The sequence below is a fragment of the Saimiri boliviensis genome, chromosome 6 (genome assembly GCF_048565385.1).
Source record: "Saimiri boliviensis isolate mSaiBol1 chromosome 6, mSaiBol1.pri, whole genome shotgun sequence".
Classification (NCBI taxonomy): Eukaryota; Metazoa; Chordata; class Mammalia; order Primates; family Cebidae; genus Saimiri; species Saimiri boliviensis.
In genome coordinates, this window is record NC_133454.1 from 81,003,932 (window position 1) to 81,025,027 (window position 21,096).

A 21,096-nucleotide genomic window follows, 5' to 3' on the forward strand; every position below is an offset into this window, starting at 1 on the left:
GGGGGGAGGCCAGAGACAGCAGCTGGGCCTTTGTGCTCCTGACAGTTTGTGGCAGGAGTGAAAGGAAGCCAATGAAGGGGCATGAGGTAGAGCCAATAATCAGAGGCCCACGTGTGCTCCGTGCATACCCTCTTCCTCACAGAGGACAAGGAAGAGTCGAATTCTTTCCTTTTGAGCTTCCTTTCCTCTGCTGGGTGGTAGCACCTTAATCCCAAACTTGCAATTCAGAGATTCTGAAGAAACATCGCACAAACGTGTGTCTCAGGCAGAGCCCCCAGTAGCATTTCTGCAGCAAATCCTCCATTATAAACCAACTCCTTGGTTTGCCTTAGTGGGAAGAGCATATGTAATCACACTTTGTTCTTGTCCTACAGCCTATGAAGACATGAGTATCACATCTAAAGCCAAGCACTGTAACCCATTAGCAAAATCTGTTAACTGCTGTTGCACAGAGGAAGGCCTGGATAGCACTGATGGTAGACTTGGCTTTCCCTTGGGTTCTTAATGCCAGTGCTTGGGTGAGAGGGTGGGTGTCTTTTGATAAAGTCCTCCCTGGTTCTGTGTCTTTCCTCCTCTCCCTACCCCCCCACCCCTTAGGCAGGCAGTCCACTGAAGCCGCTGGAAGCAACAGGGTGGGATGGAAACCTGGCTCCAGCTGTGGGGTCTTGAATAAAGCAATGTAACTCCTGCCTGTTTGTTTTCTTTTCTCTAAAATAGGAATAATAATAGTGCCTGCCTCAAAAAGGTGTTATGAGGATTAAGTGAAACAATATCTACAAGTGCTTAGCGTAGGGCCTGGCAAATAACAAATGCTGCAATAATTGTTGTCTGCTATTATTACTGCTATAACCTTCCTCAACACCATTCAGGGGAGCCAGCTTTTAGGAACGCATCCATGTGTCAGGTACCATGTAAAGTGCTTTCCATATGTATCTCACCTAATTCTCAAATGACTAACCAGACCAGAGATACGATCTCTTTCAAGGATGAAGGAGCTGTGGCAGTAACCAGCTCCACTCTTCTCGCTGTCCATGGTGCTATTCAGCCTGTGTGGACACTTCCCCACGTCGCCCCGGGCTTGGCCTTCTCTTTGCCCTTTTCCTTGGTGCTCAGCTTCTCTGCCACTCTGGAAGCCTTTCCCAACCCAATTCTGGCATGAGATCACTGCCCTGTGCTTCTCCAGCACCCCATTTCTCTTAGGGTAGCACTTAGCAGCTTGCATTCTTGTTCCTTCTTCACTTGTCTGTCTCCTCTGTTGGTCCTCAGACCGGGTCTCAGTCTTTCGGTATATCAGACAGGCCAGGCACAAAGGAGACAGTCAATATCTGGTGAGTGAGTGAGTGAGTGCATGAAAAACATGAGTAAATTAATGGCATTCCCAAATGAAGGGAATCATAGTCGACAAGTGATAGAGCTGGTCTTTGTCAGACTCCAAAACCCAAGTTGTTTCCATCATGCACATGGCCATAATCCTGAGACTGTAAAATATGCCATATGAAATGGCATTACTGTGACCACAAAGATTTTACACATTGTCAAGTTTATACAGCCATTAAGGCGCAAAGCTAACCTTCAGAAGCCAGGCATGTCTGTTTCCAGATGCCCCTTCATCTCTACTCTCAGCACAAGAGCTGTGATTAATCCAATGCTACCCCAGCTCCTGGACACGAAGCTCAATGATCCAGGGGAAACTTATGCCCACATGATGGGGCCCACAAGCCCTTCTGCCTGCAGAAGTCATTAATGGGACCTATTAGTGGATTAATGGGCTGGGCTATAGACTTGATACTGGCTCGACTCAGAGTCCCAAAAGTCATTTGTCTTGAACAATGTCATTTGGGCATGAGTTGGAATAGAAAAAGAAAAAGGAAATTATGCCCCTGAAAAGACATCTGTTCTCCTAAAATAATTACCAGGAAGAATGATTCAGACCCAGCAAATATTCTCGTTATTGTGGCTGCATCCCACTTTGCCCATCTCCAGCCAGTTTCCCCCATTAAGAGTTCATTATGCTCTTTGACAAGCAGGCACGTCTCTGCTCATGTAGAAGCTTGGCCTGTGGAAGAGGCTGGCTGGGCCCTGAGCAGTGGCGGGCTGATGAATGTGCAGGGGGTCAGAGCCCTCTGCCAGCCACAGGGATGGCTAACATAGCTCAGCCCTTTGGGATGACAAGTGAATGGCTTTCAGCGTGACAGTAAAAACAGGCCCGGCTCTGGACTGAGACATAATAGATTACAACCCTTTATTTGCCACTTACCACTGATCAAATTAAATGTTGCTGGAGGTGGGATGGAGGGCTACAGGGTAAACCTGTTGCACATGTGTATCAGATGAGATGCTTTTGCTTGGAGGATGTGAATGCCTTTGGTCAAGACCCAGAATTGCAGTGGCCACATGTACACACCTCTATTGTTATTGGTTCTCCTGCTTCTCTGGGTGGGTTTGGCTAATTCTGCTCAGCCACAACTGACAGCCTGCTGAGAACATGAATCCAGAAGCTTACCCTGGTTCACGGAGGCTTGGGGCCAATAGTTTCTCTGGAGACACAGCTGCATGATTCTCCTTTTAGGATTGGGTTCAACCATGGCCAAGCAGTACACATAGCTTGCTATGGGTGGCGTGTGGGGCATCCAAGGCAGCTGTGTCCTCAGGATGGTTCTGGGGAGGTGGAAGGGACAGATGGACACCTTACAGTGCAATGTGTTTCCATGGTGACCACAGGATCTGGAGACTCAGGTACTACCTGAGCAGCACTGGCCGAGATGTTTGTTGACATGTGAATTGCACCAGCCTGAGAAGTGGGGAGGCAAGAGATCACTGCATGGTTCTGTTGGGATATGTCAACTATGCCATGGGGACACTTGTGGGAGGATATAACTGTGTCTCCTGCAAGCTGGCCTCCTGAACAAGAGACCTTGGGGGTGGAGGAGGTGGGTCTAGAAGTCCAGCTCTGTCTGCTTTAGAATCCTAGGATGTATATAAGGGTTGGGGGGCTGATAGGGAGCACTGAGCTCAATCTCACAGCAGATTCTTCCCAGTCATAGGCAGTTGTCCTGTTCACTGCATTCCCATTTGGGGCAGGTCTTGAACTCAGCTCTAACTACAGGCCATCAAAAGAAGAGACCTCAGTTCTTCCTTCAAGTTTTCATCCTGAGATATCAAAAAAGGTATGAGGCGACACCCTCCAAAGGGAGGAACCAGAGTGATACTGGAAGCTGGTTTTTCAGACTTGGTTTCACTGCTGATTATGTGAGCTTGTGAAAATTACTTTTTGACTCTGTTTCCCCATCTGTGCCATGGAGATAATATAACTAATCCTACAGAGTAGTCTTGGGGGCTTGTCATGCAAAACTTTATGTGTTCAGACTGTAAGTCAGCAAAAGTCAGGCAAGATAGCTAAAAATCAATCAAAATACCAGTTAAAACACCTTAGGGCTTTTGACTTGTACGGTCCAGGGAATATTGAGAAAATGGGAGAGTTTGTCATATTCAAAGTATTTTAACCTTAGACAGAAAATAAATTTCTGTCTAAGGTTACATATCTACAAATCTTAGATTTTCTTTTACTCTGTGAGGATAGTACTGAATTACCCCCACTTAACAGATGAAGAAACTGAGGCCCGTGATGTTAAGACACTTACCTGGGAAGCAGCCTGGTTAAGATTTGAACCAGGTCTGTCTGACTCCAAACCCTATGCTCTGCCCCCTCCACTTCGCTCCCTCCCATCAGGGAGAACTGCTCTGCGCCCATCAACAAGCAGTACTAAAAATACAGCAAATACAATAAACACAAGATGCCTCTGTTTCTCAGAACTCTTTTCAGGGAGGCTCTGGGTGCGAATGGAAGGCATCGTCCCCTTGGCTGGAGTGGCACACGGGGTGACTCATAGACCCAAGGCACCCCAGCTGGGAGAACAGCAAATGTCTATTACCTTACCTTTCAGTCTTAAGCTAACTGCTTGACTGTGCGTTTTATTAAGCGGATATGCAGGTATGGGGCCAGAGCTGAATTGCTTAGGACTATAAAGGAGAGACAAGTACCTCTCTCAAGGGACTGGAGGGGTTTGAGCTGCAAAAGTAAAGGCTGTCTTATAGGTGCAGAACCCAGCACCGGGTCCCCAGGCCTATGGCAGGTCTTCACGTGGGCAGCTGAGAGGCTCCTTCTCTCTTCTCCCTTTCTTCCCTATGCCTCTTTCTGGTCTTGCTTTCTGTCTGTGTCTGAATGAAACCCGGAGGAGGAGGCCAGCTCCTTACCACTCCGTAGGCAATGATGTCGGAGTACATCCTCATCTCTGGGTACACGCTGACCAGGTACCACCGGAAGGTCTTGCACTGCAGCTGCTTCCTCAGAGCCTTCCTCGCGGTGATGTCCCCGATGTCAATTCCCGAGTCCTGCACAGGGACAGGGAACCAGAGATGAAGCCACTCCCAGGTTGTAGCTTCTCCCCAAACTCTACTTTGGCATGACCTTGTGCCCCAGCCAAGATTCCTGGCGGCTGGGGAAGGGAACATGTGGCACGTTAACTCTTGCATTTCCCCATGGGTACCTTAACCCCATAACCATCCGCACTTAGACTGTGAACCATGAGGTTAGCATCGCTGGCCACTGTCATCAAAGGCATTGAAAATAAAGATGCCAAATCCTTAGATTAAAGGGGAAAAAAAGCTACAGTCTGGGTGTAGATGAAAGGAATGGAAGAAGCCATCTGAATAAAACTTGTCCCTACCTCAAGAGGCAAGATGAGAGATTCTGAGCTTTAGGGTGAGAGAGAGGGGAAGAAAAAAGCATTTAGATGAAATAATGCTACTTCTAATATTATTCCTAAGAATCGTAAGAGCTAAGGCTTAAACAACACTTCCAAAGTGCTAGGCTGTATTCTGAATAAGACAGGCATATATATATATATATTTACTTTTATTTATATGTATGTATTTTGCCCATTCATACCTATAAAGAGCACTACATAATCCTCCTTTGTGGATGAGGAGTTGAGGCAAAGAGGTTCAGTAGCCTCCCTGGTAACTTGCCCAAGGCCCCACAACTAATAAATGGTGGAGCTGAGAATTGAACCCAATTAACCTGGGCCTAGAGTTTGTGCTTTTAATGTTACCCTATGTGTTTGGAAGATCCTGTCCTTCTGCCTCCTTGGACCAAGTCCTTGCAGGAGAAGCAGACTCTCGTGAAGCCTGGGAGTCTTGGCGTCCAGAGTACTTGTGTCCCTCATGTCTCAGGAGCATCAGAGAGGTGGCCCCTGAGCCACCACAGTACAGCAGCCAGAGAGCAGAAGTGAGACATGAATATGTCCAGGAGTGAGAAGGATAGATAAGCCCTTCCCCCCACATTGCTCATAGAGCAGAGTTGGGCAGCACTAAGAATTCCTGGGCCTGCACGCCAGCTGTTGAATGGGGCACGGAACAGGCTGAGAAAAAGCAATGCAAAAGCAGAGGCTGCTGAGGGGTCCATTCACTGGGGATCTGAGGAAGACCCAGTGCATTTCAGAGGATGACACCATGGCAGGGATGAAGGCCAGGGACCAGATGGGGTATGTGGTATCTCGTAAGATGCCAGCCCAGAGCAGAGGCAGACAAAGAAGTGAAGCTCTCTCTCTCATCAGCACTGTGGTCCATACGCTCTCTGTGGGAATCCCCTGGTTCAAACATCAACTCCAGGGATTGAGTTACTGAGATTGGGCAGATAATGTCTAAAATATCTGAGAAAGATCATAAAAATGTCTGCATTTATCTGGACATGAACAGAGCACATTTTTCACATCAGACAATGTGGGCTTGAATAAAAACACAATTTAGATATAGAAGAGATAGATTCATTTTTGCCCACAGGAGTTCAGGCAATATAAAAATTTGAACCTGCTATAGCCTGAAGGTTAAAGTTCTAGAATCACAAGGAGCAATTTCAGCTTCCTAGTACTTCTTAATGACCTCATCCATGACTTGTCTGCCTCACGCTCCTGCCCAGAGCCCTCCCTGCAACTGTTATCTGAGCCTTTCTCTGCTGGACTCCAGCTCCTTAAGGTCAGGAAACTTCCATCAGACTTACCTCTGTGCCCCCAGGCCTATCACCGAGCACGAGCTACATTGCTGAGTTGAGAAAATATTTATGAAATGGTGAGCACAGGAACTGGTAATAGATGTCATCTATCTTCCAACCTGACCCCAACATATTCATTAAGTATTAACCCTTTACTCTCCACTGCACTGTATCCTTGTATCAGAAAACTGTGTCCGGGACCTGTTCATTCCTTCTCCCTTCATGTTATAATTGCCTTTATGTGATTACATTTAACATTGTGTCTCAGTTTTGGAGGGCGCCACTATAAGAACCTATCTCACAAAGGCCTCAGTGTTTTCTTAAACTTCTGGGTTCCCACAGGAAAAGTTTCTTTCTGCACTTAGGAGCAGGGCAAAGTGCCTCCCTCCACACGACTGAGTAAAAGAGGAGAGATATTATCCACCAGGTGGCCATCTCCTGCTAGGAAGCACAAGGTCTAGCCCTTCGTTCAGCTTATCTTTCTGAATATCAAGTCCCCTTCCCCTTCCTGTCCATCAATTGACTTTTGCCTTTTCTGTTTCAATAGTTCAGCATGTCTGCACTGTATGGTTACTAAAAGTTGCATCAGACCCATCTTCAGAGCAGGGGGCATACATCGAGAAGAAAGTAAACCTTCTCAGAGATCACCTTGGCCCTTATTAGAAAACAATAAATGCATCTTCCTCTTTTGCCAAATACTTGGTGTAGTGAGTTGAATGGTGGCCTCCTCTAAAATTCATGTCTACCCAGAACCTCTGAATGGAACTTTATGTGGAACAAGGGTCTTTGCAGATATAATTAATTTAGGACCTCAAATGAAATCATCCTGCATTTAGGGTTTGCCTAAATTATGACAGCATATGACTAAAATGACTGATATCTTTATAAGAGGAAAAAAGAGGACACAGACAGAGACAAAGAGGAGAAGGCCGTGTGAAGACAGAGGCTGAGATGAAGGTGACATATCCATAACCTGGAACACCCCAGGGCTATCAGAAGCTAGCCAAAGCAAGGGACGACTCTCCCCTCAAAACGCTGGAGGAAGCACAGCTCTGCTGGCACCTGGATGTTGGACTTCTGGCTTCCAGAACGGAGAGAGGACACAGTTCTATTGTTTGAAGCCACCAAGTTCATGGTAACTTGTTACCATGGCCCTAGGAAACAAATATATGAACTTAGCCACATAAAAAAGTCCCCAGTATTGCAGCCATATAGTCAAAATTCCTTGTAGCTAGACTTAAAGGAATGCCATTATGAAGTACATGACAAGCCATCCCTGGCACCCAGACTGTCTTTGGGCAAGAGAAGCAGTCTAGAGCTCCTGAACCCTCCTAGAGAAAATATTGATGCTTTCCTGCAGACTGACTTTCTGTTTACTGACAAACAATCTGATGTTCAATTATAGTAGCAGGAAGCAAGAGGTGGAGGCTCTTCGGCCTTTCAAAAGCTGGGGACTGGACGTGCTCAGGGAGCAGGTAAGAGGGCCAGTTCTGCTCAGCACACAGCCCCGAGGAGGCCTCTGCTTAGAAGGCAACCAGCAGAGGATGTCTGCCCAGCATGAGCATTTTAAAGCTGTAGAAGGAATGTACAGGGCATAAACAGTCACATCGAGAGTTAACACTTATCTGGCACTTTCTGTGTGCTAAGCACTGATCAAGGTCTTTACATGTATTAACTTATTTAATTCTCAAAGCAGCCACCTGGGCAGCGTTGAAGGGCTCCAGCTCCATATTTGCAGCGGGGACGTTGTCGCTGAAAGGTTAAGTAAACTGGGAACAGATGTGCTTGCAGCTGAGGAAAAGGGATTGGGGCGTCACCATCTCAGGGGCAGCTGGTAAACCTCCCAGGGAAACTGTAGAGCAGGTAGCATTCATGCAGCCTCTCTCTTCCTTTCCAACTCACCTTTACCAAGGACCTATTTATTATGTGTCAGACACTGCCCTAAACACTGTGTATAGATAGAAATAAGTCACACTCTCAGCCTGAAAGGAGAGTCTGGGAGTTTCAGACAAGTAAACATACTCTTTGTGAACAAAGGTGAGGCATAGAAGGGAAGAGAAAGTGAAAGAGAGAATAGAAGAGTGGCCTCATTCTTCTTACATTGTGGGGAGGCCAGGACTGGGGGCAAAGGAGGAGGTAAGCAATCAAGGAAGGCTTCCTGGAGTAAGCAACACTTGAGGTGAGTTTGGAAAAATGAGAAGGACTAGCTAAATGGGTGTTACCCAAATCTGATCACCCTAAACTATAGTTTAAAAGGCTTTTTACAGATTCTGGCACCCACACTCAAAATCCTCTCTGAGGATGAGACCCAGATGAGTATCTTTTAAAAGTTCTCCAAGTGATTCTGATGCAACTGGTCTGAAGATCTGCTTTTAGGAGTCATTGACCAAGGGAGAGGGATTATGCACACTGCCAGCAGACTTTTTCATTAATAAGCATTAGCAAGGCCTCACCAAGCTCTTACCATGTGCCCTGCCTTGTGCTAGATATAATAACACAAAAATGAATAACGCAGTCTGTCCTCAGAGAGCCCATAGTCTATTGCAGTGGTTCTCAACAGTTCTGAAGAATTTTCCAAAAAACAGATCCCAGGGTCCCTGCCAAACCAATTAAATGGTAATCTGTGGGGGTCGAACCCAGGTGATTTTGAAGTTCAGCCAGATTTGAAAGCCACTGTTCTAATGAGAGGGAGACTTTTAGACAACAGAACACTCTTTCACAGGCTGGTCATGCAATAACAGAGCTATGTATAGGAGGTGGAGCTCCTTCTCCAGTTGGAGCTGGCTTTCTAGAGGGGGGACCCCTAGAGCTGAGGCTTAAAGGATGGGGATGATTTGGTAGGGTTGGGCACAAAGGAAGAGGTAGAGGGTAGAGAATGCCAAGCAGGATGAGCAAGCACCAAGTTGTGAGAAACAGCATGGCATGGACGGTGTGCAACAGGCAGTTCCCATAGTCCGCACAGTGCATGCGGACTTCAAAACGGGGAGTGGTGGCAGTGGGGTTAAAATACAGGCAGGGGAGAAAGCATGGGAGCTTCCAATGCTGTGCCAAACACTGGCCTTTGGGCTTGATTTTGTACATAGCAGGAGTCATTTAAAGATTTCTTTGTTCTTTTTCTTTCTTTCTTTCTTTTTTTTTTGAGACAGAGTCTCACTCTGTCGCCCAGACTGGAGTACAGTGGCACGATCTCGGCTCACTGCAACCTCCGCCTCCCAGGTGAAGCGATCCCCCCCGCCCCTCAGCCTCCTGAGTAGCTGGGACTACAGGCACGGCTAATTTTTGTATTTTTAGTAGAGATGGGGTTTCACCATATTGGCCAGGCTGGTCTTGAACTCCTGGCCTCAAGTGATCCACCTGCCTCAGCCTCCCAAAGTGCTGAGATTACAGGTAAGAGCCACAGTGCCTGGCCTCATTTGAAGATTTTAAGCGGGCAATGGCATGGGTGTTGTGAGTGTTTTAAAGATAATTTTGGGCAGCGTAAAGAATAAATTTGAAGGAGATAAGACTTGAGCCAGGAAAACCGATTGAAGCTTGTGGCAGAGAAAAAAACAGGGCCTGAATGCAGACATGAGAGAAGGTTGGGCTGGGAAGGAGGGCTTGTGATTGACTGGGACATTGAGAGAGAAGAACATTGAAGGATGATGTCAGTTTCACACTCATGTGTCTGGCAGATGGTGGCTCCGTGAACTGAGACAGAACGAGAACAGGAGCAGATCTGGAGGAAGAAGGTGGGCTCAGCTGGTCAGATTCAGTCTGAGTGCCTGTGGGAACAGCCAGGAGGAGAGGTCCAGCTGGCAGTTAGAGATGTGAGTCCGAAAGTGAAGGCAGAAGTCAGGTGTAGAGATATTAATTAGGGAGGCAGCATATGGGTGGAAGTCAAATACAGGGTAGATGAGGTTACAGGAGATGGGGAATAATGAGAGCAGTCGGTCAAGGGTAGACCCCCCAGGGGCATGTAAGCACCCAGTGAAGGTAAGAGGAGCCGTTGAGGAGTTGGGAATAATCAGGGAGAGATGAGATTCCAGGGTGTGGAATCATGGACCCAAGAAACTACAGAGATTCAAGGAAAAGGTGGAATCCTATAGGTTAAAGACTTTAAAATGTCCTTAAATTAGGCAGTTGGGAGGCCTATGTTGACCTTGACAAAACAACCTTGATGAAGTATCAGGATGTAGCTTGGGAGAAGGATTGAGAGGTGAAGTATTGACTCTTTGTACAAGTTTAATTAGAGGAAAAAGAGGACATCTGGACACAGGGAACAGGAGAGGCAACAGAATTGTTTTAGGAAACACACTGACCCTTTGCCTCTCCACCTAAGGCTTTATCCCGGGCAATTCCACCTCTCATTTGCTTTGTGTTCACTTCCCCCTACCCATATGATTTGGTTTGAACTACCTGCCTTGAGGAGTCACAGACAGACACTGGATTTCATCATCTTTCAATTATTTTCACTCACTCAATTTTCTGCCATTTATTGGGTGGCTGGGCATTTCAATACCTATCAGCTGCAAGCGGAGAGGGCTAGAAGGTTTGGAGCTCTGGGGTACAGAGAGAAGGCGGTGAGAGTATGCTCACTCACCAGTCCTAAGCAGAGCCTGCAATGCCTCACTGATGAGCTCCTGGGGAGTTTCCAAGCGTTCTAACATTTTGCCATCAGAGGACACCTACCACAGGGTTTGGCACCCCATGCAGGATACTGCGATTCAATCCTGATGATGAGTCCAGAAGGTACTGCAGTTCCCTAGAAACACTCATACTGTCAGAAGCACAGTCGAGGGCTGGTTCATTAGGGTTGGCTGCATTCTGGCTGATATTTCTCCACTCCTCATTCTTGCTCCCAACTGCTGAGACTTCACTGATTGTGTGAGTATGCAACCCAACTCAAGTCCCTCTCTCCTGTGGTGGTGGTGTGGCCAGGAGGCAGGCTAAAAGCTCCCACCCATGGCCCAGCCTACTTTCTCAATCATTCAACCAGAGTCACATTAGCTTGGTGTAGAGTTTAGGTACCAGGGCCTTCATGTGAAAACTTTGAGCGAACATCAATCATTTCTCCATTAGAGGCTTCCTAAAGACTCCAAAGGGGACTGCCTTGGCCTTGGGAGGAAAGAATAAGGTCGTATAGTCAATAGCTCTGACAACTCTGTCTCACACAGAATGCAACACAAGCAATGAATTCCAGGCAGACAGGCTGGTACGTGGCTTGGAATTGTGTGACTGGCATCTGTCGGGTTTTCTCAACTCAGTAGTCCAAGGTCATTTCCACATGTTTCACCTTGACACATGGACACATGGCCTTGATACATGGCTAAATAAAATGAGCAGAGGAACAGAGTTTTTTCTCTGGCATCTCTTAAGTAGAGGTGACTAGAGGGATAGAGGACAGTGGTAGGCAATGATGAGGCTCTGTGAAGGTTAACAGCTGTCTAAAAACTGCCCAGAATAACTCACATCTCTTGGTGAGGGTCCCTGTAGGTATGTTCCTCATCCCCATCCATGTGGCTCAAGAAATCCGAAAAGCATATGGGTCTTTATAACTCTGGTCAAAGGTTCAATGGAGAAGTTTGAATCTAATCTATAGGAAGATTAAGATACTTTTTATAAATTTTTGTAGTTGCTGGTATATTTGTAATCCAGGACCATGAAACATCGAATGTCAGAGAAGCTGCGGACCTGGGAGCACGAAGGAAACTTAAGCTCCCTGTCCAACTTTCTCATTTAAAATAAGGACACTATGGTCCAGAGAGAAGTCCTCCTTCAAGCATGCTGACCAGGGATGGGGATGGGGGGGATAAGAAATGGCGTAGAGCCTCACGGCCCCTTTTCTTCAGCATATACTATGTTTCGGGGTTGAGAGTCCATTCTCACATGGCCAACAGGACTCTGGCTGGCCCATAGAAAGAAGGGTTCGGTCCCATATTTTGTTTTGTTTTGTTTTTCCACCAGTTCCCGAGAAACTCATTCCCATCGGAGATCCCTACCTCCTGGGGTATGTTCCATGCCATGTAGACGTGGCTTTTAAATTCATCCATCCAGACTTCAGCCACCCTGAGAGCGTTCCTGCGGACGTGGGCGGTGAGGTCCTCTGTGTAGGGCTTGTGGGCTCGCTCAATGTGGGCGATCCGTGAGCAGGGCAGGACCTCCACACTTCCGCCACACTGCCACACCTGCAGAAGACACGGAGCCACTGGTCAGGGCCTGCCTAGCTCTGCCATTCTACACCAGGTCTCAGGAATCCACTTGACATGAGCAGGAAGGAATTCAGCCCCTTCACCTTGACTCCCCAGATCACTCTCTATGAGGGAGCGGTAGTCAATAGCTCTGATAGCTGATCTCTACTCCTGTAGCAGCAGGATGGCTATGGAGTCACTAACTCCTGATTCTTACTGCTGCGGAATTACCAACAAAAAAAAATGAATTCACTTTTTCCCTCCACCCGTGAGCCCTACCCCACCAAAAAAAGAGACCAGACATTTCGTTCCAAAAATCTGGCTCTCCTTGCTCTTGGGGGAGAAGTTAACAAAACCCTTGATGAAGTCTCTGCAGCAATGCTTGACATAAAGGAACCAGGACGACTCCCAGCAGAGACATCCCCTTCAAATGGACCACATGGGCCTGGACAAGAATTAGTGATCACTACAGAGAAGGGTGTCACCAGCACCCTTCTTCTCCCCCATCTTTCCTAGGCCCTGGGTTCTGACTCAATCTGAGGGAAAGAGCTGCAAAGAAGGAAATGACATTAAACTTCTCACCAACCATAGTGAATAGGAGCTTGACCCGAATGCTATTAGATTTTGAAAGATAAACCTTGCATTCTAAGTGTCAATGGGCAGTGTCTAGAAGCTCTTGCTACAATCTTTCCAGCCACTGTGACCTTTCAATGTCCCTAAACATGCAATCTTTTATGCCTCGAAGCTTTGGACTATTCTGCTTGTAATTTTAGAATGCCCCCTGCCCCCAACTCCCTCTTCAGCTGAAAAAATTCACCCTCTCAAGACCTTGATCAGTCTGGGCATGGTGGCTTATACCTGTAATCTCAACACTTTGAGAGGCAAAGATGGGAGAATCCCTTGAGCCCAGGAGTTTGAGACAAGCCTGGGCAACATAGTGAGATCCTGTCTCTACAACATTCTTTTTAAAATTTTTTTTAAAAAGACCTTGTGTCTTTATAATAGATCGATTTATAATCCTTTGAGGATATACCCAGTAATGAGATTGCTGGGTCAAATGGTATTTCTATTTCTAGATACTTGCGGAATCGCCACACTGTCTTCCACAATAGTTGAACTAATTTACACTCCCACCAACAGTGTAAAAATGTTCCTATTTCTCCACATCCTCTCCAGCATCTGCTGTCTCCAGATTTTTTAATGGTCACCATTCTAACTGGTGTGAGATGGTATCTCAATGTGGTTTTGATTTGCATTTCTCTAATGACCAGTGATGATGAGCATTTCTTCATGTTTGTTGGCCACATAAATGTCTTCTTTTGAAAAGTGTCTGTTCATATCTTTGGCCCACTTTTTGAAAGGGTTGATTTTTTCTTGTATATTTGTTTTAGTTCTTTGTAGATTCTGAATGTTAGCCCTTTGTCAGATGGGTAGCTTGCAAAAATTTTTTCCCATTCTGTTGGTTGCCGGTTCACTCTAATGATTGTTTCTTTTACTGTGCAGAAGCTCTTAAGTTTAATTAGATCCCATTTGTCTATTGTGGCTTTTGTTGCCATTGCTTTTGGTGTTTTGGTCATGAAGTCCTTGCCTATGCCTATGTCCTGAATGGTATTGCCTGGGTTTTCTTCTAGAGCTTTTATAGTGTTAGATCTTATGTTTTAACCTTTAATCCATCTAGAGTTAATTTCTGTATAAGGTGTCAGGAAGGGGTCCAGTTTCAGCTTTCTGTACATGGCTAGCCAGTTTTCCCAACACCATTTATTAAACAGGCATTGTGGCACTGTTTACAATAGCAAAGACTTGGAACCAGCCCAAATGCCCATCAAAGATAGACTGGATAAAGAAAATATGGCACATATACACCATGGAATACTATGCAGCCATGAAAAAGGATGAGTTCATGTCCTTTGCAGAGTCATGGATGAATCTGAAAACCATCATTCTTAGCAAACTGACACAAGAACAAAAAACCAAACACTGCATGTTCTCACTCATAAGTGGATGCTGAACAGTGAGAACACATGGACACAGGGAGGGGAACATCACACACTGGGTTCTTTTGAGGGGTGGAGAGGTAGGGGAAGGATATAGCTGGGGGTGGGGAGATTGGGGAGGGATAACATTAGGAGACATACCTAATGTAAGTCAAGGGGGATGGAGGCAGCAAACCACCATGGCATGTTTACAGCTATGTAACAATCCTGCAAGATCTGCATATGTACCCCAGAACTTAAATAAAATTAAAAAAAAAAAAGAAACCAGTTTCTCTGAAACAAAGACCTCGATTACATGGCCCCAACATTGTGGAGTCTTTGCTTGATTTTCAGAGTAGAACCAATTTCTCCCTCTTCTGGCCCCCACAGCCCTTGATATCACAACTTACCTGCTTCTATGTCAGCCTCACTCACTGACTATGTATTCCTGGAGGGCAAAACCTATATGTCACTCACTCACCTAACAAAAGGCTAAGTACATAGAGATACTTTGTAAGTACTTGCTGAATAAATAAATAAATGATTATGCTTCTTCACTCAGTCAATGTATAAATGGTTGACACTTACTGAATTTCAGGTGAATCTGAAATACCTGGTTAGAGATGATGAACGTGGCTTCTGAGGGAAAGTAATCAAGATCTCCTGGCAAACAGTAGATATTACTTGCCAGATACTGTCAACTTCACCATGAACTTGGTAGACGAAGTTCAGATAAATAACATGTGCCCATCAACAACAATAAGTCTGCGATAAAGCCTTATTGGATTTAGCTAATTTTCCCTGTGTTAGATAGGAAGGGAATGCCTTCCCTTTCACCCATCCATATCATACCAGTTGGCCCTTGCAGGCTCTAGTTCGAATTGGAAAGTGGCTTACTGATTTATCACTCACCTAAGCTTGTTTTGCCTTGAGTGTATAACTTAGGATCAGCAGAAAGGAAACTGACATCCTCCTTGAGCGTCTCCTATGTGCCAGGCACTGCACTGTGCATTTAGAAAGGCAGCAAAACATAGTGGGTGGGTTATGAACAGAGTTGGCCATGAGACTACTCAGGTTCACTTCCTGGTTCTGCTCCATGCCTGCTTTGTGACCTTGGACAAGTCATTTGATATTGTGCTTCTGTATCCTCCTCTCCACTGGGATCATAAGTACTTATAATGTCACAGAGAAAATTAAAGCAATTACATGCAACATGCTTAAAAAAAATGCCTGGTGGATAATAGGCATGTGGTCAGTCTTAGCTATTACTTTCAAGCTGTAGAGCAGAATCTTTAGAATCACCCTGTGAGGCAGTTATTACCCCAATTCCAAGTGAGGGAATGGAAACTAAAGAATATCTCTTGCCAGCCATGGTGGCTTACACACGTAATCCCAGCACTTTGGGAGGCTGAGATGGGTGCATCACTTGAGCTCAGGAGTTTCAGACCAGCCTGAATAACATGGTAAGACCTCATCTCTGCTGAAAATTTCAGAAAAAGTTAGCTGAACGAGGTGGCACATGCCTGTAGTCCCCACAGCTTGGAGGGCTGAGGCAGGAGGATCACTTAATCCCAAGAGGTTGAGGCTGCAGGGAGCCCTGATCACGTCACACTGCACTCCAGTCTACCAACAGAGTGAGACCCTGTCTGAAAAAAAATTTTTTTAAAGCTGATACTTAAGATAAAAGAATCTGTCTGATACCCAAGAAGCTCAACAAAGAGCCAACATTTTCCCCAAGATGATCAAGCTTTGAAAGGAGTTCCGTATCCAGGGATGGTTCTGAGGATCATGAGAGGGTGACGCCGAAGTCCCCAGGCCATGCACCTCCATTCCCAAGACCTGTACATACTGGGACCAGTGCTGATTTCCTATTCACTTTGTTCAGGTTCAGTGAAAGCCTGTGAATCCCATGAAGAAGTTATTGACAACACAAAGAGTCAGGATAGTGATTCTTTTTGTGACTGGAACGGAGGCTGTTGCTTGACATATTTCAACAATACAACACAGAGCATTAGTCATAAAAAAGCTCTTTTATTACAAGAACTGCTTCTTAAAGAGCCAGCTCACCATTTCACCTTAGAGTGGGTGCATCTGCAGTCATTCTAATCAGAATGGTGGCGATTCCGCTCCCATCATGCCTATAGACACAGTACGAGGAGCGGCATGACTGTCTAGCATCTGAATCCACTCCCCTCTTCCCAGCCCTGCAGCCACCTCCCCTGTCCAGGCCACCATCATCATCTCTCATTTGGACTCTGCCACGGACTCCAAACACCTGACCTCCCTCCTATATTCCTCCTCCAAGCTCTTCTCCACACAGGAGCTCATGTGACTGAAGGTGTAAGCTGGACCACTCCGTCTCCTACACCATGCCCCTAGCACAGCTCCTCATCTGGGCTTGGCCCTCACCCACCCCTTCAGCCCTGACCTTGTGTTCCCCAATATATTCTATGCTGCAGCCTCTATGCTGTAGCCATGCAATGTTTTACTTCCTCTCGTGGATTTTTCCCCCATTTCAGACTTCTGCACATGCGATGACATACCCAACGCCACCTGCCTCCCTGATTCAACCTCCAAGCATCAGCTCACCATCACTTTGCTGTGTCTCCTTCCGCTAGGTTTACTTGGTGTGCTGTGTGGCTCTGCCTTGTTCCCTGATCTAACACCATTGCAATTGCTTGTTTAATTACCTCCTTCCCTCTTGCAAAATGTTCTCAAGCTTGTCACCAAATTCTCCCTTAGACACGTGCTAAATGGTGCACAGAAGAGATCCTGGGTTTCGAGGGCAGGTGGGAGTAGCATGTTGCACTTGAAAGTACAGCTTTGGAGTCGGTGGAAACCGGATTCACATTTGTCCTCTGCCACCTGCTGCTGTGTCACCTTTGGCAGGTTACTTTGCTCCCAAGCCTCAATTCTGCCCTGTGGGTGGGGGTATGTAGTGGGATAAGCATTTAACTTGGAGTCTACCTCAGTGTGAGCACTATAAGGATGGCGGTCAAGGAAGCGAAGACACTCTGGACATGGGGACAGGCCATCTGGGCCAGCTCTGGCCTCACTGAGTGCTTGTGGCACAGCGTTGGGCTACTTAACCTCTTGTCTTAAGAAACACCCACGACAACAGGTACTGCACAGGGCTGTGGCCTCAGGAAGCCCCTGCTGAAGTACCCGGGATACTGGAAGCCCTCAGTGTGTGTGTGTGCCCATTATTATTTCATAATAATTATTACAGATGCTGCTATTTTGACTGTTCTGTACATCTACCTTTGGGGAGCAAACAGGCCACAGAGGACAGGGTCCTTCCCAAATGTCCACCCCAGCAGAGGGACATACAAGGCTTCCTTCTCAGAGAGCACTGGTCAACATCCCCAGTCTCCTCCCTTCTATGAAAGGGCACTCATTTACGGAGAGGGTAACAGCTTTCACCTTGGCCATGGCATCTGGGTTCTTGGCCACATCTGGGCTTTGCAGCAAAAGATGTGGACTCGGCATGTTTACCCGCCACTTCTGGACTCTGCCCAATGGCACTGACGCGAACAAGAGAAAGCCTGTGCTGGCCGACCCCTGGGTGATGAGCGTCTCCACGGACCAATGGCTTTACCCAAGAGAGAATTTCAAAAGTCATACACACAGCTCATCTCAGAGGCCCTCTGGGATGGTAGACAAAGGATAGGAAAGGAAGCCACTCATATTTGGACCACATAGAGAATAACATCATAGAGCAGCTATGGAGGACTGGGAGGGTAAGGGGATAAGAAAGTGAGTGAAAGGGAGCTGGGGCTGGGCACGGTGGCTCAAGCTTGTAATCCCAGCACTTTGGGAGGCCGAGGTGGGTGGATCACGAGGTCGAGAGAACGAGACCATCCTGGTCAACATGGTGAAACCCCGTCTCTAACTAAAAATACAAAAAATTAGCTGGGCATAGTGGCACGTGCCTGTAATCCCAGCTACTCAGGAGGCTGAGGCAGGAGAATTGCCTGAACCCAGGAGGCAGAGGTTGCAGTGAGCCGAGATCGCGCCATTGCACTCCAGCCTGGGTAACAAGAGCAAAACTCCGTCTCAAAAAAAAAAAAAAAGAAAAGAAAAGAAAAGAAAAGAAAGGGAGCTGAGCCGGGGACATTAAATGTCTAATTCAGGCGTCCCCAAACTTTTTACACAGGGGGCCAGTTCACTGTCCCTCAGACCATTGGAGGGCCGCCACATACTGTGCTCCTCTCACTGACCACCAATGAAAGAGGTGCCCCTTCCTGAAGTGTGGTGGGGGGCCGGATAAATGGCCTCAGGGGGCCACATGCAGCCTGCGGGCCGTAGTTTGGGGACACCTGGTCTAATTCATAAATGGCATGATAGAGCAAGCCCCAAACCAGAGGGAGGATATACACAGGAAGGCCTGTGCTGGGAAAGCAGGGCAGCTGGATGGGGGACGAGGTGTGGGTACAGGGATGGCTCGGCATTGTGAGCTTCGGTGGGTGTACATGCCTAGGGGAGAGAGGGCAGGGAGCTAGGTACCAAAGGGGTGCCTGAGAAATGAATACCAAGGGTCAGAAACAGAGAAGGTAGGTATGGTCATGAGGAAAAGGGCACAGGAAGCAACCACCAAGATGTGGACCCTAATATCCACATAGGGTGGTGAGGGCAGGTGCTGAGTCCTGCAGGCACAGGCATACCTGATGGCACATCAGCACAAGGCTGGGTCCTGTGGCTTCTGATGGGCACTGAGCAACACGTTTCTTGACCACACTAAGTTCTTTCCTGTCTCTACCTCGGCATCTGCTACTGTGCGTCCTGAATAATTTATCCCCCACTTATGATCCAGCTCAAATACTACCTTCTTTGATCCACCCATTGTAAATTAGCTCCCCTCTGAATAACTTTAGTGCCCTGCCTTTTTCTTAATAACAATTACTAAAAATACTTTTACTTCTGTATTTATTCTTTAAATGTCTGTCTCCCTTCACTGGACGATACGTGCCACGGAAACAAGAGTCATGTCTGTGTGTTTACCACTGTAGGCCTCAGCAGCTGCCACTTAGTCTATATTCAATAACTATTATTTGAATGAGTGAATCCAGTAATCTGAGAGTCCTGGGCTTTCACTGACTATAGAGACATGGTTTTAACTAGCTCAGCGGGATGCCCTAATAAAGGCCATAAACATAAAATGTGGCTAGATTTTACTGAACACAATGACTTTCTTCAAACTCAAGTGGTTTTTCAGCAAAGCTCTGACATTTAAGTGCATACTGCTGCAACTGAAGAGAGTTACTTTGGCTGCAGAGCTTAAATTAATGTCGTAAAACCTAGGAAGTCATCAAATGGACACAGGCAATAGCAGGCGGCTTCCTCTTGCGGAACCATGAACTCACTGGAGAGAAAGCCTCCAACCTCACAAAATGCTCATATATGCCTACAGAGGAGCCGCTGGGACCACCTCCAGATGTAGCCAAGAACCTCAAGTGGATTGCAGAGAACAGTTACCCAGGACAGAGCAAAATCACACTCACCACCTGCCCTCCCCAGAAAACCCTAGTCCTGTTATCACTTCTGAAGAGGCTTGAAACACCCACCTAGAACTACAAGAAAGCATGTAGGTCTTGGGGGCTGGCAGAGAGGGTTTGAATCCTGGCTCTGTCCTATTTTAGCCTTTGACTTGTACCTGTCTTTGGATGTCAGCTGCTTTTTATCTGGTGGGGGTGGGGCGGGGATAATGATTCCCCAGGTTTAAAAGAGATGCCCTATGTAAAAAGCTTCCACAAGCAAAGAAAAGCATGGAGTAGGTTCTCAGGAAGGGTCAGATAGCTTTCTCTTCCCAGGTTGGGGAGCCACTGGTACAAGGTCAGGGTCACATCTTCTATTGGCCACTCATACAAACAAGCCTCCTGCTCCCAAGCCTCATTTTCCCCCAGCTGCCAAATGAGGGAGCTGGACTCAATGATGTCTTAGATCCCTCTACTTTTTGCATTTTGTGATTGTGCATTTTCTAGCCAGTGCCTCAAATGATGCCCAGTACTTGAGACACAGCTGACAGAGTTGTAAATTAGGTTAAAACAGGGACACACAGTAGACAAAGCAACGGGATGCAGTTTGATCATCTCTTCTACTCCAAGACTCATGACCACTCCACAGTCCATGACAGGGATGGCAATGAGTTTACACTCCTGTGTGAAATCTATTTGCTTGTTAATAACCTTCTGAAGCACTGCGTTGGGAAGAATTCTGAGGCTCTTGCCAGTCTCAGTGAAGAAGCACGCCACAATTTATTCATTATGGTTACCACGGGTAAGGGACTGGGGTTGGTGGCACCTCAGCCTTGTACGTCATAGCCACATCCACAAGATCAGATGCCAGATCCTCTCCAGCTTTTATCTCCTTATGATTTTTAATGAGCTCTTTGCTCTTGGCAAACTGTTCCCACTGTTCTCTTAGCCCAGAAAACCTCCTTCCTGCTTTCCACATCCATCCAAAGCCAGCCTGGCCCAGATCCTCCAAACTCTTGGAACTCATGATTTGTACGACTCGTGTGGTCCTTATTTCTTGGCTCATGTGGTTAATTATCTTTTCACGTGTAACTGTCTCGCCTAACTTGGCCGCAGAAGCTGAGGCAAGAGTGGAAAGCCAAAACCAGCAGGCTACGGGGAGGAAGATGAGGTGGATGCAGGCTGAGGCCTGGGGAGAGCTGGCAGAAGACTACAGACTGACAGAATGGCCGTATGGTCCTCGATGTAGGCAAACAATAGGGCTGGGCAGGACACTCACTCTCCAGGCATCCTCCAGTTTTGCACCCTGGGCACTCACTCATCACACTCTACCCTGGCTCTGAACAGGAGTAAGAAAGGGAAAAGAGGGCCAGGTGCGGTGGCTCACGCCTGTCATCCCAGTACTTTGGGAGGCCGAGGCAGGCAGATTGCTT

The 21,096-nt window shown here is 46.8% G+C and overlaps 1 protein-coding gene across 2 annotated transcripts in view; it reads right to left on the bottom strand.

Moving 5' to 3' along the window:
- GALNT18 (polypeptide N-acetylgalactosaminyltransferase 18) overlaps positions 1 to 21,096 on the bottom strand; it is a 367,520-nt gene that overhangs the window by 68,514 nt on the left and 277,910 nt on the right. For both annotated transcript variants that reach the window (XM_039471355.2, XM_074401094.1), the window contains exons 7-8: positions 12,028 to 12,213; positions 4,255 to 4,392 (exon numbers count right to left, since the gene is read on the bottom strand). In XM_039471355.2, the coding sequence (XP_039327289.1) occupies positions 4,255 to 4,392; positions 12,028 to 12,213 (324 nt within the window). The remainder of the gene's footprint in view (positions 1 to 4,254; positions 4,393 to 12,027; positions 12,214 to 21,096) is intronic.